The sequence below is a fragment of the Chiloscyllium plagiosum genome, chromosome 32, assembly GCF_004010195.1.
Source record: "Chiloscyllium plagiosum isolate BGI_BamShark_2017 chromosome 32, ASM401019v2, whole genome shotgun sequence".
In the NCBI taxonomy this organism is placed as follows: Eukaryota; Metazoa; Chordata; class Chondrichthyes; order Orectolobiformes; family Hemiscylliidae; genus Chiloscyllium; species Chiloscyllium plagiosum.
The window spans coordinates 23,488,347-23,506,210 of record NC_057741.1 but is presented as its reverse complement, the minus strand read 5'-3'; the positions used below and the strand labels follow the sequence as shown (position 1 = coordinate 23,506,210).

At 40.0% G+C, this 17,864-nt stretch overlaps 1 protein-coding gene across 4 annotated transcripts in view; it reads left to right on the top strand.

Moving 5' to 3' along the window:
- The window catches only part of LOC122539418 (ellis-van Creveld syndrome protein-like), a 48,397-nt gene that overhangs the window by 4,992 nt on the left and 25,541 nt on the right, over nt 1–17,864 (top strand). For all 4 annotated transcript variants that reach the window (XR_006309075.1, XR_006309074.1, XM_043674236.1 and 1 more), the window contains exons 3-10: nt 4,697–4,780; nt 5,307–5,539; nt 6,818–6,902; nt 7,322–7,420; nt 10,219–10,353; nt 13,976–14,134; nt 16,100–16,316; nt 17,391–17,539. Coding sequence is in view for 2 of the 4 variants with exons in the window: in XM_043674236.1 (XP_043530171.1) it covers nt 4,697–4,780; nt 5,307–5,539; nt 6,818–6,902; nt 7,322–7,420; nt 10,219–10,353; nt 13,976–14,134; nt 16,100–16,316; nt 17,391–17,539 (1,161 nt within the window). In the remaining 2 variants the exon portion in view is untranslated. The remainder of the gene's footprint in view (nt 1–4,696; nt 4,781–5,306; nt 5,540–6,817; nt 6,903–7,321; nt 7,421–10,218; nt 10,354–13,975; nt 14,135–16,099; nt 16,317–17,390; nt 17,540–17,864) is intronic.

The following is a 17,864-nucleotide window of genomic DNA, read 5'->3' as shown; positions in this document are numbered from 1 at the left end:
GTGTGTGGCTACTAAGGATAGTTGGTCGTGTCGTTTCGTGGCTAGTTGGTGTTCATGGATGCGGGTCATTAGCTGTCTATGTAGTGTACAAAATCCCATGCAAGGACTGCATAAAACACTACATAGGACACACAGGAAAACAGCTAACGGTCCGTATCCATGAACACCAACTAGCCACGAAACGACACGACCAGCTAGCCTTAGTAGACGCACAGGCAGATGACAAACTACATGCGTTCGACTGGGACAACATTACTATTATAGGACAAGCCAAACAGAGAACAGCCAGGGAATTCCTAGAGGCATGGCACTCATCCACAGATTCAATCAATAAGCACATCGACCTGGACCCAATATACCGACCACTGCAACGGACAGCTGGAACTGACAACCGGAAGCGGCAGATTCAAACCACTATAAATGCCGGAGGGAACATCACAGAAGCATTTCACAGGAGGCTCCCACGCACTGAGGATGTCACCTAGACAGGGGATGAAACGTCTGCAACACAAATTCCCAGCTCGGCGAACAGAACCACAACAACGAGCACCTGAGCTACAAATCTTCACCCAAACTTTGAAAAACATATTGAGTATTTCTAGGGCAAACAAACATCATAATCCAGTTTAACGTCCTGGATGCAAGACAATTTGGCAATGGTGTGTGCTTCTACATTGAAACTCAAGCACATTCCAATCAACAAAAGTTTCCTCAAACCGTTAATTAAACTCCCATCTGACCCTTTGCAACGATAGTCTTTTAGCTGTTGTAAACAAAGAAACAACATCATTGCTAACATGAAGTTGTTATTACTGCATGACAAATTTGCTTAAGCAATTAACATGTTATAAATGATGTAGGAATGTATGAAAAGCATATAAAATGAAGCATAGCATCTGTGAGTTTAAAATTGGATTGAAATATATCCACATTCCCTGTTTCGACTATCCCTGACCACGAAGCCTGAAATTCTGAACTGGATCTTGACTTTCTAGATGGTTTCTATTTTGTCACAGAAGCAAAACATGGTGGCTGCATCCACTCAGTTGTTGGATATTATTTTTCTAGAAACGGAAAAATCTTCAGATTAAATCAGATGTGAGAATGGGCCAATAATAGGAACTCACCCAGTCTGACAGGATGTTGATTAGGCTTATTAATGAATTAATTAGGCTGGAATTTAGAGGTAGTTCAGGGATTAAATGTGAGCTGCACCATACAACTTTCAAGTGTTTCCCAAAACGGTGGCACGGTGGCTCTGTGGTTAGCACTGCTGCCTCAGAGCACAGGGACCCAGGTTTGATTCTAGCCTCGGGTAACTGTCTGTGTGGAGTTTGCACATTCTCTCTGTGTCTGCATGGGTTTCCTCCGGGTGCTCCGGTTTCCTCCCACAGTCCAAAGATGTGCAGGTCAGGTGAATTGGCAATGCTAGATTGCCCATAGCATCAAGTGCATTAGTCAGAGGGAAATGGGTCTGCGTGGGTTACTCTTCGGAGGGTCGGTGTGGACTTGTTGGGCTGAAGGGCCTGTTTCCACACTGTAGGGAATCTAATCTAATCTAATGTAATCAAAAGCCACCCAGCAAATCTGAAATGGCATGTTGGTGTTGCTGTCAGATGTTCTGTGCCTGATTGAGGTATCGGGTTTTGTGAAAGTAGGTGTTGCTTCCATTCTCACCTCTCTGACAAGGTTCTCCCCTTGACCCTCAGTCAACCTTCATATATCAGATCCAGTGGTGATCCCTGACAGCTGCCAGCAGTGGAGAACTGTGGATTGGCCAGCAGCTTTTGGCACTCAGGAGTTTTACCTCAAAGTATTTCATTTATTTGAACCTCCCCATGGAAATGACACAGGTTTACTATCGATTCTCTGACGGATGGGGTGCCCTTGAAGTTTAATTATATGACCCAAATCAATTACCATTATAGGCTCCCTCAAAATTCAATCTAAAAGTTCACTAATCCTGATTAATTACAAGACCCATTCCAAATAAAAATCTGTTTTCACAAGCTTTACAGAATTTATTCAGTTTATGGTAACAAGTATAAATTAAATCATACTTAATAAAAGCAATGGTCACTGTGGATCTGCCTTGGATGCCAGTTCCTGACACAGTTAAACCAGGCCCAGGTCTCTTGTTCTGTTGACTGACATTGGATTCCCTACAGTGTGGAAACAGGCCCTTCGGCCCAACTAGTCCACACCGACCCTCCGAAGAGTAACCTACCCAGACCCATTCCTCTGAGCTAATGCACCTAACTCTATGGGTAATTTAGTATGGCCAATTCACCTGACTTGCACATCTTTGGACTGTGGGAGGAAACCGGAGCACCCGGAAGAAACCCACACAGATACAGGAAGAATGTGCAAACTCCCCACAGACAGTCGCCCAAGGCTGGAATCGAACCCGGATTCCTGGCCCTGTGAGGCAGCAGTCCTAACCACTGCGCCACCGTGCCGCCCCTTCTTCTGTCTTTGATCTTCCATATGGTGCATCAAACCTCTAAGAACCATAGCTTATTAACCTTCAGTAGCAACTATCCCTTGTACATGAACAGAGCCGTTTGGAACTTTAATTACCTTTTTGGTGTATGAACCACACATAAATCATAGTCAATCTTAGATTGGTGCCTTGGTAGTATCTGTCCAATTCCTGATTGTTTATTTAAAAGTGATGGGCATTTTACTGACATCACTTCCTACAGTCTCAGGATTCATTCATTGACATGACAAACAATTTGTTAAATAAATCCCTTTTGTGACAGCTTGTGTCTCTTAGCTTTCCCCAAAGCCAGAGCTCTTTACCAAGGTAAGGTGGCACAAGTAATGGCCACTTCTGTGACTATCTAGGTATGGAATCAACACTGGATAATTGACGATCATTACAAATATCCCAATTGATACAACTAAAAATATTTTAAAAACTTAAAAGACTACAAACACTGCTGTCGAACCGAATTCCAAAAAAACACATACAAAATTTATAGACATATTACATACTTTAACTTACACTTATCCAATCCAAAGCATGCATAATTATATCTTTAAATAAAAGCTGTGTCCATTTCAAAAGCACTTTCACATTTGTTAGCCTAAATTTCTATTAGCCTGAGCCATAAACAGCAATAAAACTATAAACTAATGGCCTTCAATTTGACTGGACCCGATGGCTTTCTTCATTACAGAACTGTTTACAACAAATCCTGAAAGAACAAAGTATAATCTAATTCCTCACATGCTTAACCAAATCAAAATGATTAATTATTGCAAAGTATCTCAATCCTGCAAGTTGAACGCACATCAGGAACTTTAAATCTGCAAAACTAAATCCTGTTTCTGTCCAATCGTGTCACAAAATTAGCCTGACTCTTTTGGGCAGACAAAGTGAGATGTTCAGGAAGCCAATGGAGTCCTATATTAAATGTACAGAAGTGCAATTTTAGGATGGTAACAATATTTCATTTTGTTTAGTGGTGAGGTTCACTCACCTTGACATTCTCTGCCTGACTCCACCACCACTGTCCATCCCTTATTATAGAGCCATCGAGTCATACAATACAGAAACAGACGCTTTGGTATAACCATTCCATGCCAAACATAATCCCAAACGAAACTAGTCCCACCTGCCTGCTCCTGGCCCATATGCCTCCAAATGTCTTTTAAATTTTATAGTTGTACCCACATCCACCACTTCTTCAGGAAGTCCATTCCACATGTGAACCACCCTCTGCGTAAAGAAAAAGTGTCCCTTATATCTTTTCTAAATCTCTCTTCTCTCAACTTAAAAATGTGCATCCCAATCCTAGGGAAAAGACAACTACCATGAACACTATCTATACCTCTCATTATTTTATAAACTTCTGTAAAATTGTCTCACAACCTCCTACGCTCCAGTGAAAAAAGTCCAAGCCTATCCAGCCTTTCTTTATAACTCAAGCCTTCCGCACCAGGCAACATCCTGGTAAATCTCTTCATCCTGACCAAACACCCACTCACAAATTAACTGGGACCCCAGTTGAAGCCTATGACACTGAGTTCCTGTTCCCTTCCTCTAGAAAAATAGTGAATCCAGCTGGGATTGAACTTTTCACCAAGAGAATTTCAGGAAATGAGCTCTGGACATTAAGAAGCCAGAACATCGATAACCCTGGAATCATTCAGTGTTCCATTCACTTAATGGATGTCTTTTAAAATGTCATAGAATCATCAAGATCTACAGCGCAGATAAAGGTCCTTTGGCCCATAATGTCCACACCAGTGAAAAACAACCACCTAACTATTCTAATCCCATGGAGCCTATAATATTTGACATTATTAAACAGCATAATATCTTATAATAATTAATGTTGTCGGGGAATCTGTTAATAAGTTATCAATTCATTCAAAATAATGGTTCATGAAATTATATGAAATGGCATTCTCAATAGTTTAAAATGTTCTTATTGGAATAATTGGAGTAATCCTTGGTTGTTTCAAGTTTGAATGTTGTTTGGACTTTGAAAATGTGCATTTTTTGGAACGTGCTTTTTTTTGTAATTACAACTTTCATTTTGCTTTACATTGAAATATAAGCATTTAACTAAACTTTAAACATGGCCTGAGTGCTCTGTGATATCCCTAAGCTCCCAGAAAGAGAAATGACTTGTAACACTTCAGCAAAACATTTTGATTGGCTAATACATTTTTTATTTGACAGGAAAATGAAACATCATTGAACAGTAATATAGCTGCTTTTGCACTGAAGGCAAGAGTCGTATATCCCATTAATCAAAAATTCAGGGTAAGGATCACTGTTGTTATAATGAGTGGCAATTTTCGTAATACATTAAGCAGTTGATAGTTGTTTTGGTTTGCATTAATTAATAGATAATATATGATTATATTATGCTTTTGGATTGAAAAGCTGCATTTACTAGAAAAATAGTTATAAAATCTGGTTAAATGATAGTTTTTATTAGGTTTGCAATTTAAAAGATTTATATAACCAATAATTTAGTTGTCTAATTAAATACTCCAAATGCAAAATGTGATTTTCCACTTCTAGGGTGGGATGTTACTCCCTAATTCTTTTTTAATAAAACAATGATTGAGAATAAGTTTTCAATCATAAAAGCAAATTAACCAAGGATGCTGGAAATCTGAAGAAGTGCTGGAAACACTCAGCAGGGCTGAGACCAACGAAGAGTCATATTTGATTTAAAAAATCAACTCTCTCTGTCTGTCCAGAGGTGCTGGCAGACCTGCTGAGTCTTTTAGCTGATTTTCTATTTACAAGTTATGAATTGTGACTGGTATTTTATTTCCAGCCACTAGCAGATGGATCATCTCATCCCTCTCTATTAGAAGGATTGAAACAGAGAGATTCCACCAAAAGAACAGAAGAAGACTTTGTTTTATCAGATTCTGAGTTACTCGATCACAAGGGTGAGAGAGGTTCCTGTTGCTTTCCAGGGGATTGTCCACCATCAACAACAGTCTTTAATGAAAATAACACAGTTCCGATAGTGACTTTCTTTTCTGAGGTACTGGGATATACAAGGTAAAATATCTTCAAGAAGTGTACTCGGGACAGACATATGCCAATTTATCTCACTGTATTTCACTCAGTCACATCAAATGTGTTACTCACATGAAAGGGATAAGGAAGTAGCTAGGGGATAATTGGACCAAACTTGCAAAAGTAATTTTAATGTCACACATTCTATCTTCGCTGAAACAAAGTTTGAGACTGCGAGTTAATTAGAACAAAATGAGAAGATTTACTTCATTCTACAATATGAAGTCATGCATTCTATCCTTAATTTATATATTACTTGCATTTTATAATATTTATAATTAAGTATCAAAGCATAGGGGAAATTGGAAGAGTAGAAAATTGGAGCAGATATGCTTTCCTCCAATTAAGTTTTAAGAATCTGGGAAAAATAAAATAAGTTTATTGTCCCCAGAGTTGTTGGATGTTACTGCAGCCTACAAAAGTAAAATTAGAGGAAGTGAGACATCTGAAATGAAAACATAGAACACTGAATATAGTCAGAAGGTTTGGCTGCAGAGAGAGAAATAGAGTTAGTATTTCTCTTGCATGAGTTGGTGCCAAGTATCTCAGTGAGTCTCTCTCTGACTGCAACAAAGAATCTCAGTGAGTCTTTCTCTCACTGCAACCCCCAGGTCATCTCCTCTGCCCTGAAGCTCTTCAACCATGTACTGAAACAGACTCTTCCTCATTTCCCCTCCCCCCACCTTACCCCAGTTCCAATCTTCCAGCTCAGCACTGTCCTCATGACCTGTCCTACCTGCCAATCTCCCTTCCCACCTATCCACTCCACCCTCCCCTCTGACCTATCACCTCCATCCCCACCCCCATTCACCTACTGTACGCTTTGCTACCTTCTCCCCAGCTCCACCTCCCCCATTTATCCCTTCACCCTGGCGCCTCCCTGCCTCCATTCCTGATGAAAGGCTTTTGCCCAAAACGTCGATTTTCCTGCTCCTCGGAATGCTGCCTGATCTGCTGTGCTTTTCCAGCACCACTTTAATCTAAACTCTGGTTTCCAGCATCTGCAGTCCTCACTTCTGCCTGGTATGTTTCCAGAATGTTCTGCTTTTATTGTTACTGTGGCATGAGAAGTTTGCATAGACCGTTTCTACCATAAATATAGATGTAGGAATCTGTAATGGAACGGTATACATTGTAAGAAGTTTAATAAGTAAAAATTCATGTTTACACATCTATACAGATGTTTCTACGTTTTCAGAATTTTTAAAATATTATTCACTGTTGATCATTTGTGATTTTGTGTTTTTGCCTACTTAACAGTCCTGAAGCAGAGCTTGGACTATACAGACTCTGTCTGCAGAACCTGAGGCTTTTAGATGCAGAATTACGACAAGAAAAATATATGGTATGTCTAGAGAAATAATAAGGTCCTTCTTATATATAGAATATCCTAACCTAGAAATGGTGATGGTGTCATTGCATTGCCAGAAGCTCTGTATAGCCACAATTTTGTCCCTGTTAAGTTGGTCTTGTCATTATCCCATTCCAAATTAGGAGAATCACCTATGGTGTTCATGCCCGTACCAGCGCTGTTAGCAGGATCTCCCCTTGAACTCAGAATGAATACAAGACTGCCAGTGAACTGCTGATAAATGCTTTATTCCCCTTTATTGTTTGTATGTAACATAATGTAGATTATATGTTGCTTTTATTAATACTGTAAACTGCATATAACAAAAAAAAACATATATAGGTGATATTGCTGCGTTATTTGCCAAACCTTTATTGTTCAGGAACTCTGAATACGCCCCTCTTTCATTTTAGATGTTTCTTCAACTTCTGAAAATACAACTGAATGATTTGTACTTGAAAGAGAAAATAGATGAGGAGTTTTACAGAGACATTCTATCCACACAAGAAAAGGTAATGTTCAATCTCACACTTTAAAATCAAATTGAAAAAAAAACAATCACTTAGTTTAATGTAATTTTGCAGTACAGAATTATTTCATTGTACTAAAATTGTGGCCTTATGACTCAAACAAAGTTTTATTCTCAACTACTCCATTTGAAAAGACAACAAAAAATAACCAACTAAATGATTTGTATCGACTGGTCAAGTGTTATGTTTGTTGTAAAATATCATAAAGATGTGGGCATGGGCATAGCTAGTAGCACATGTGGAAAGAAAGACTTACATTTATATAGCGCTTTTCATAGCGATTGGAGTCCTTAAAACACCTTGTAGCCAATCAAGTACTTGATCCTATTAAGTCACTGTTATAATTTTTAAAATTTGTTCTTGGGATGAGGGCATTGCTGGCTGAGCCAGCATTTATTGTCCATCCGTAATCTTCCTGGAAAAGGTACAGGTGAGTTGCTTTCTTGAACTATTACAGTCCTTGGGTGTAGGGACACTCTCAGTGCTTTTAGGAAGGGAACTCCAGGATATTGAGCCAAGGTCAGTGAACGAACAGTGAGATAGTTGTCACTCAGGATGGTGTGTGGCTTGGAGGAGAGCCTCTAGATTGTGGTGTTCCAATGTATCTGCTGCCCTTGGCCTTGTAGGTGGTATAGCTCACAGGTTTAGGAAAGTACTGTCAAAGAAGTCTTAGTGATTTGCTGCAGTACTTCTGAAAGATGTAACATACTATCATACTATTGCTCTGTGTGTCAGTGATAAAGGGAGGAAATGTTGAAAATGGCAGGTGCAGTGCCAATCAGTCAGACTGCTTTGTCCTGGATAATGTCAGGCATCTTATCTGTTTTTAGAATTCATCCACTCAGGCAAGAGGGGAGTATTCCACACACTCCTCACTTGTGTCTTGTAGATGATGAACAGACATTGAAGAGATAGGAGGTCAGTTACTCATCACAGGATTCTTAGCCTCCTGGGCCTCCTCCACTGCCAAATCCAAGACCCCGACGACTGGAGGAAGAATGTCTCATCTTCTGCCTTGGGACCATCCAACCGCATGGCATCAACATTGAATTTACCAGTTTCCTTATCTCCCCTCCCCTCACCTCATTCCAGATCCAACCCTCCAACTCGGCACCGCGCTCTTGAACTGTTCTACCTGTCCATCTTCCTTCTCACCTATCCACTCCACCCTCCTCTCTGACCTATCACTACATCCCCCCACCTGCATTTACTTTTCACTTTCCCCAGCTACCTTCCCTCCACCCCCATTCCATCCTCCTATTTAACTCCTAATCCCCCTTCTCCTGCTCCTCGGATGCAGCCTGACCTGCTGTGCTTTTCCAGCACCACACTCTCGACTCTGATCTCCAGCATCTGCAGTCCTCACCTTTTTTCCTAGCCTCTGACCTACTCATGCAGCCACAGTATTTATGTGGTCAGTCTAATTCAGTTTGTGGTCAATGGTGACCCTAGGTCACTGATAGTGTGGATTTGTCAATGGTAATGCCATTGAACATCACAGGGGAGATGGTTAATTCCATCTTCTTGGAGATGGTCATTGCCTGGAGTTTGCATGGCTTGAATGTTGTTTGCCACTTCTCTGGCCCTGGTGAATCCATCTCATTCATCTTTTTCCTTGGAGTCCAGTGACAATTTGAGCTGTGGATATCTGATTTGTTGGTATCTGACTGAGGGGGGGAGCATTGGATTTCTGGGTAGAAAATTCCCCTTCCAGGAATCAGGAAGTCTGACCAGGTGTGTGCTTGATTCATGTTAAGGTCTATCGGGTCTTGCAGAAAATAATGGCAGTGGACTCGTCACTCCCTTTCCATCTGGTGAACAGAACTTCTGCAGTGATCTTTAAATTTAGTCTCATGTTTCTATTTACAATGATTTCAGTTACTTTCTTAAAAGCTATGGGGTTCTACATAATTAAATAATTAATTTAAAAATGATATTGTTACTTGGGGAACTCAACAGCACAATGCTAGTGTATTTACATATTGACGAGGAGTGTTTTGACTTTGGAGTTACAAAATTGTAATTTCCTGGGCTGTTAGGAGGAATCATTGAGAGAAGTTGAGACATTTCTTCATAATAAAGAAAGGAAAGTAAATATATTTGACTTTGGCCTTTAAGGACCAGTTGCATAGTGAAATTTGCAGTGGCTCCAAGAGGGAAGGGTGGAGTGACAGAAAGCTGAGAGAAACATTATTCCAAACATAATTAATTTCAATAATATTGCAGTGAGGAATTTACCACCATTACATTATTTTTGAATCAACTCATTTTAGTTTTTAACTTTTTGTAAAGTGATATCAATGCACACCTTACATGTCATAGAGTTTTATGCATGGAAATAAACCCTTCGGTCCAACACATCTGCGCCAACCAGATATCCAACACTGATCCAATCCCACTTGCCAGCACTTGGCCCATATCCCTCTAAACCTTTCCTATTCATATCCCCATCCAGATGCCTTTTAAATGTTGTAACTGTTTCAGCCTCAACCACTACCTTTGGCATCTCATTCCATACATGCACCACCCTCTGTGTAAAAACGTTGCCCCTCAGGTCTCTTTTAAATCTTTCCCTCTCACTTTAAACCTATGCCATCCAGTTTTAGACTCCCCTACCCCAGGAAAAATATTTTGGCTATTCACCTTATCCTTGCCCTTCACGATTTTACAAACCTCTACAAGGTCACCTTTCAGCCTCTGAGACTCCACGGAAAAAAAGCCCTAGCCTTTTCAGCCTCTCCTTTTAGCTCAAACTGTGATTGAACTCTTCTGTTTCAAAGGAACTGGAGAAGCTGGAGAAGACAGAGCAGCTGGTGTTGCGAGGTAAGGCCAACAGGAAAGACTGTGAGCAACATTATACTTTGGAGGAAACTGAACAAGATGAACATAATTATTTGCAATATACTATACAACAGGTAAGACTATTTCAATGTATAATGCAGTCTGTTGCAACAGCAGCAGGACCACATCACTCTTTATGGGAGAAGGCAGTGACCCAGTAGTAATCTGATTGGAATAATACTGTGCACCTTCAGGCTAATGGTTTGGGCACATAGCTGGAGTCCTATTGTGACAGATGGTGAAAATTGAATTCAATAAAGTATGGAATTAAAAGCTCATTAATTATGTTGATTGTCATGAATAACCATCTGAGTTAGGACTGAAATAAGGAAAGGTTTCTTTGCCCAGTGATTGGTGAGCCTGTAGAATTCACTTTCACAGAAAGCAGTTGAGGCCAAAAGATTGCATATTTTCAAGAAGGACTTAGGTATAGTTCTTAGGGCTAAAGGAATCAAAGGGTAAGTGGAGAAAGCAGTAACAGGGTACAGAGTTTGATGACCAGCCATGATCATGTTGAATGGTGGTGGAGGTTTGAATGGCTGAAAGGTCTATTCCTCTCTTTTTTTTTCTACATTTCTAGCTGGTGCACTAATGTCCTTTTTTGGGAAGGGAATCTGCGTTCCTTGTCTGGTCTGCCTATGGGCGAATCCAGACCCACAGCAATAGATTTGATTCTTAACTGCCCTGTGAGCAATTAGGGATAGGCAATTATTGCTCTCCTAGCCAATGATACTTATCATGAAAGAATTTTTTAAAATTTATGTCAGATGTAATGATTTGATTTTGCAAGCTAAGGTCATTTAAACATGTTCCCAACACAGAGTGCAATTCCACAGCAGTAAAGGGATAGAACTCATTATAGCCCTTAAACAGGTTAAAGGTAAGACTTGTTAAATATTTATTAGCCTTATTGAAGGCTGCAAGAGGAAAAACCAGTTGTAAGACCAAAAACAAGATGCATCTAAGTATAGATATAAAACTGAACCTCCATTAAAGTAGCAGAGCAGCACAATACATCCCATTTTATATGACAGACAAAGTACAATTGCAATTATATAATGTGAACACAATGATAATTTGCCTTGTTTGGCACTCCAGTAGCTATGCTTTGACAACCAGAGATCGCAAATCCTCTGAGGAGGTAGAAGTCAGACTCAGCACTGTGTACCAGCAGGATCCAAAAACAGATGTGGGAAAATACAGTATATTTTAAGGAACAGCAACATTATGCTACTCTACAGTACCATCTATTAGGTGGATGGACCATGATAATCTGCTGCAAACTTTGCTTATTAACCTGTTCCATGTCTGTTTTTTGCCCTTACCAAATCACCTATTGTCCGTACAATAACCTCATTGTTTCCTGACATTTTAGTAGGGAACACAACAAAGTGCAACTGGAAACCTTTGGCACACAAATTCCAAGACCTTCATGTACCAATAAAGTAATGCAAACGTGGCTGGTTATTGTTACTTAAGTCAGTTGACCCTTTGAGAAATATTCCAATACAGTGCCGTTTAGCAGCATTATTGGTGATTCAGTTGGAAAAAGAGACAAAAGTGCTGGCATATTATATATTGCTTGAAAGGCTTACTTGGTTGAATGTAATAAGTACCACCAATTGAGATCATGTGACATGGATTTGATCAGACTAAAGAAGGAGATGGATCTGGCCTACTGTACACCTACAGTCTCAATAGTGATGTAGGTTAGATTCTCAGAACCTGTGAATAGTTGCAGTAGTGCAACAAACTTTATATTGATTACTCAACATGTATCATCTAGTTAGACAATAGGTGGATACCCTAAACCACAATCAACTGCTTTGAGTTTGGAGGAACCCACACACAACTCTGTCTGATGTATATGTTAACAGTTTGACATGTGAGACGCACTCTAAGTGATATTGCAATCCTAAGAGAGAATCTGCCTTGTGCATCCTCCGATAATTCAGAATTGTGATGAATGAACTTTCCAACCATTGGAATTGCTTTTGTTGTGTTACAATTTGACTCTGGGAGCAGAACACTACATTCACTTATCAGTGGGTTTGCAAGGGTAGGGAGTTGTGACCCAGTAAACGTTTTGGATGGCCTACCATCAGCTTTTGTTTGCCCAGACCTGTCTGCTGTTTTATAATGTGATAGGTGATGCTAAGGCTGATCCACTTTTGGCCCAACTTAGGCTTTTGTTTGGGAAAATGTTGACCACCTAAGGACAGTCTCCCACCCAGTATTGCCACCCAGTCTCTATCATGTAGCATCAATATTGGATGCTACACGACACCACAGCACCCCAAACCCTACTGGTGTGTTACTCACGGTGCTCTCTCACCTCTTTAGTTTCACCATAAACATGCGCCACCTCCAGCCCGTGGACACTCGAAGATGGACCTGGGCTAATGTACACCAACAGCCTCAATAGTGGTGTGTTGGTGAGCTTCACCTCACCAATGCATCCTATGTGAAAATGAAAGTCCTGTCTCCAACCTTCTTAGATGCAAATCCCACTGTTTCCTGGGGATGGTAGGGTCCCTTGCTGCAGTCATCAAAGTCTTGCAACTAAACTGCCACAGCTATCCTACACCCTGGGCCAGAGTGCTGAGTACCCAATAAGACATCAGTAGATGTTCCAAGATCCTTAGGTAGGTTTTGGTGCTTTCTGATCTTCCTGTTCTTCTTGTAAATTCTCAGTCCCAAATTACTTTTTAAAATGAATTTAAGTTTTAAAAATAACCTTTATGCTGAAAAGTAGCAGTTATTAGCAAACATTTAGAAATAGCTTTTAAAAATGCCAAGAACAATTTTTGATTTTTTAAAAAATATTGTAAGCACTATAAAATTTAAAAACAAACCACAGCATTTGAAGTTTTTTTTTTATCTCTGGAGTTTTCAGTCCACATCCATACACAAGGAAAGAAAGAGCAATCCCAGAATAAATCCAAAAGAAACGAGGGAAACATTAATGTTCCAATCTAGTTCAGAAACAGTCAAAGCACCAAACTGGGACAAAGAACCGAGTGTGAGAAATACTGCAAACTGCAAGATGGCAACTCTGATGGAGGTGGACCCAAGGGTCTGTTGTATTGTAAGTAGTGATCTCAGCCAGTACAGGAATTGAACCCTCGCAGTTGACATCATTGTGCATTGCAAATGAGCTGTCCAACCAACTGAGGTCACCATGAAGGTCACAGCTTCTTAGCCTTGGCCCTCATCTGGGGCACGATGACCCTTAGGTTAAATTCACCTGTCTAATGAGAAAGTGTGGACTTATGGTAACCTTACCTTGTCCATGGCGTGAATATAAATCTGTGATCTTCCTGTTCCCATTTTGCACCTATTATTCCATCAGAGGATTTATCCCAAAGTGTTCTTATTTGCCTCGTTTCCTTTAGAGCAAGTGTGCTGCAGTACACCCTGGTTCTGAGGGTCTGTTGGTCATGTAAATATCTTGGCAGGTTTATTTTTCTCTAAAACACAGGACGTTTTCTGTCCTGTGCATTTCTTAACATAGTGGAAACTCTATTATGCAAGTATTTTATTTTTTCGAGGGTGATTAATGCGTGCTACTAATATTCCTCACTCTCCTGCTTTCCGGTAAGTTGTTTTTCTCAATCTATAAGCTTTGAGCTGCCAGGAAGACCCTCATTGTGAGCCAAGGTAATCTATAATGTTGTTAACAATTGTTTATGTCAGCTCAGTGGATTCTTCAAGCAAATTGAAAGTGCTCGGTTCTCCCTCTTGAATCATTCCAAACTCTCCAAGATCACTGGACAGGAGATAATAAGGAACATGAGTGAGAAAATGTCACAGGTGGAAAATCTGCTAACTGACTCCCTGACTTTTCAAATCACGGTTAGTATACATTAAAATATTCCTAGGTATCTTTGGACTGGAATTTAATATCTCACTTTTATAGCAGTGATACAAGTTCACCTGTTTTACCAAATTGTGTGACGCCAACCCTTGCTAATTAAAGTAGGTTGCTAGCAAACAAAAACACATGATCTCCAACACCACAGACTGGGAAGTGCAAAGTCTTTCAACTGAGCAACTGTTAAAGTGCTGCAATGCAACATAAAAAGAGAATTATGGTTGGTAGAAAAAATAAGAATGACTCTTTGAAAATGTGTATGCAACAATTTTTAACAAACAAGAAATACTTGGAAAGCAATGGGTGTGCCTCAAAGTCTGCCTTATTTTATTTTCAGATGAGCACCCAGCACTCCTGCCCCAAACAGGCAGAAAGCTACTCCCAAATTCATTCTATAGGAGCTGTGGCATTTGGTTCTATGATTGTCAATTGAGGTAGAGGGGATAGATTTCTTTTTGGGGTGTTGATACCTGTTTGAGTCTGGCAATCACCAGCTGTTGTCTGAACCCAGCAATTGGCAGCTGCAGAAGCTGGTGTGGGCAGAGAGAAGAGTCAATTCTTTTAACTTCACAAGTTACTTTATTAATGTATTAAACCATGCACTTATTTTCTCTTACGGACTAGAGCTTATATATTTTCCAAAAAACCAAATTAAAAACCTATTTATACCCCCACTTGAGTCCCCCCAACATGCCTGAATCGTCACAGAATATGCAAGATCATTGTGGGCGGCACGGTGGCACAGTGGTTAGCACTGCTGCCTCGCAGCGCCAGAGACCCGGGTTCAATTCCCGACTCAGGCGACTGACTGTGTGGAGTTTGCATGTTCTCCCCGTGTCTGCGTGGGTTTCCTCCGGGGGCTCCGGTTTCCTCCCACAGTCCAAAGATGTGCAAGTCAGGTGAATTGGCCATGCTAAATTGCCCGTAGTGTTAGGTAAAGGGGTAAATGTAGGGGTATGGGTGGGTTACGCTTCGGCGGGTCGGTGTGGACTTGTTGGGCCGAAGGGCCTGTTTCCACACTGTAAGTAATCTAATCTAATCATTCCCGATCTGGATAACTGTTTCTCTGCTTCTCTCTCTCTCGCTCTCACTCTCGCTCTCTCTCTCTCTCTCTTCCCATTGGCTCAAGCTCAAATGTTCATTGTATGTCTTTACCTTATTGGCTCCAGATAAACGAGTTAGGGTAGCATTACTTCATTACCCTTTGTCCAAATAAGGCTTCTGTATTACCTCGTCTTTCTTACTTTTTCTCTGAAGAATATGGGTTGGTACCCAGCAGTACCAGGACTCTGGTCATTCTCAGTTCACAAGCTGTTTTCCCCTTGGTGTGTCAGCAGTTTTTATATACTGAGCATTCCTAGCTCCTGTCAGTGATTGGTATCTCTGTGTCTCTGCAGTCTCCTGGCCAACAGGGGAGAGTGGTGAAGTGATTATGGGGTCAGCTTAGCAGTCAGTCAGGAGTTAGACTACATATTTGATAGCTTAACCTTTCCTGAGTGACGATTTTACTTAATTTTATTGCCAAACTCCAGATTTTCTGATCCAAATGGATACTTTTGGAAGATTCCAGACATAGTGGAATTGTACTTTGGAATATTTAATTATGTGGCAATTGTTTCGGAGTCTGCTATAATGGAGGTTCTGCAGGGACCCCAAATGCAACTTCCACTCTCTGAGGCTAACACTGCCTCTCTATTAGAAAATCCACACTTACTGTGCAAGCTGAAGCAATGTTACACCATCTCTGATGGCTGATCTTAAACACCACCAGAAAATACCTACATCTAGACCAAATTAGCAAAGGTATATTCATTAGGTTGCTTCTGTGTATGTTGCCTTATACCATCACTCCTGCTAGGATTTGAATAACATGTAATAGAATTGAGCAAAGAACTAAATTATTCAGCAGCGAATTTACGACTGACACAGTTATGCTCTTGTTGTAGGTTATTCTGGATAAGTTGCTGCGTTGGGAGTTCATGACAAAGAGCCTTCATTCCTTGACATGGCTTGTACAGCAAGAAAGCAAAGACAAGTTAATGATGCTGACATCAGTGCTGAGTGTTCTCAACAGAGATAGTGTATTGGCTTTTTGGCAAAAAGAAGAAGTTTTAGCCAGATTACAACATTCTGTTCAAGACAGTGTGGACACATACATCAATGGTAAGGCTTAAAGACAGCCTTTGAGCTGAATTGTTGTTCACAGTAGAAGTTCAGTTTTATAATTCTAGTTACACTTTTTACTGACTCAGGATTGTCATGTCCACACGTGTTCAAAGCTGATAAAAAGATATGGATTGTATGAACCTAAAAATTGCTAACCATTTACTGTCATAACTAAAAATGATGAGTGTTTGAGCTCCAATGACAGTCCAAAGGACATTAATTCATTGCAAACAAGAAATACTTGTTTGTAAAAACAAAAAGGAATATTTGTAGGGCATAAAATATACCATTTTTAAAAGAAGGATATACTTTTGGCCAACGCCATTTCCACTAGTGACCAAGTGGACACCACTCACTTAACATTTTGCCTGGAATGTGTAATTTGATCCAAACTTTTTTTTCACAATTTATTGAGTATTTGAGTGATTCGTAATGTACATCCAACATATCTTATGAATAAAGTATATTTTTGAAATAAAATGATCCAGTGAGGCTTGAGGCTGACGGTGCAGCCTTTAAGCTTAGTTTGATTATGCCGAGATGTCAGTGCCTGATAGAGCTGCAGCAGAACGCCTCAGAATTGAGAACACGGATGCTCCCCACATTTCAGAAATGTATAATTTTTAGAGATTTATAGAAGTGGCAGCTTTACTGTGTTGAGTAACCTTTCAGAATGTTCCCTGTTGTATCACAATACTATAATATGGAATCCTCAATGTGTTGCAGGTCATGTGAACATTTACAAGGACAGTCACTTTGATATGAAAGCTATAATTGAAATTCTACTTGCATTCTAAATCAAAAAGTAATTTTAATGAAATTTCTCTAAAATTAAAGAGCCTGAATATCACTTGACTTCTTCAGTTTTCCTATTGTAACTGGAATGTGGCCTTTGGTGGAACAGCCATTTTTAACTTTTTACTCAATTCTATCCAGCAGTTCCACTGATCTTCTACCAAAGAATCCCCTTGAAAATTGCTGAGTAACATTGACACAAATTCAAAAGTGCTTTGTGCTTTCAAACATTTCCATATACTCTATCCACATGTAACTTAAATATTTCTTTTACAGAATGTGCAAAACAAACTAAAGATCTCATTTTGGAAATGAAGAGAAGACACAGAACTTTGAGGAAACAACTTGAAAAGACAGAAAGAGATGAGAAAATGAATCTAAAAGAGCAGGCAAAACAAATGTTTACTCCAATTGAATTTATTCAGGTCAGGCAATAAAATATTCGTGAGATGAATTTGTTGGACATAATCGTTGGAGTTAACACGTTGGGCTCAATCAATGTTTTCAGCATGAGAGAGTAAATTTTTTGTAATAAATCTAATCACGGGCTCCATAAGGGTTCCCCTTCAGCAAACGTGCCCGTCAATTTCCTGTTTTGATTAAGCACCATCTAGGAAGGACGGTGTTCCATTTACAAAAACTAATTCTTCAGCATTCCGATTCTGGTGATCAGATCCTTCTGTAATGAAACCAATTCCTCCAGCATTACATGGCATTGGGACCAGAGTGGAATTCCCTGCGCCATAAGCT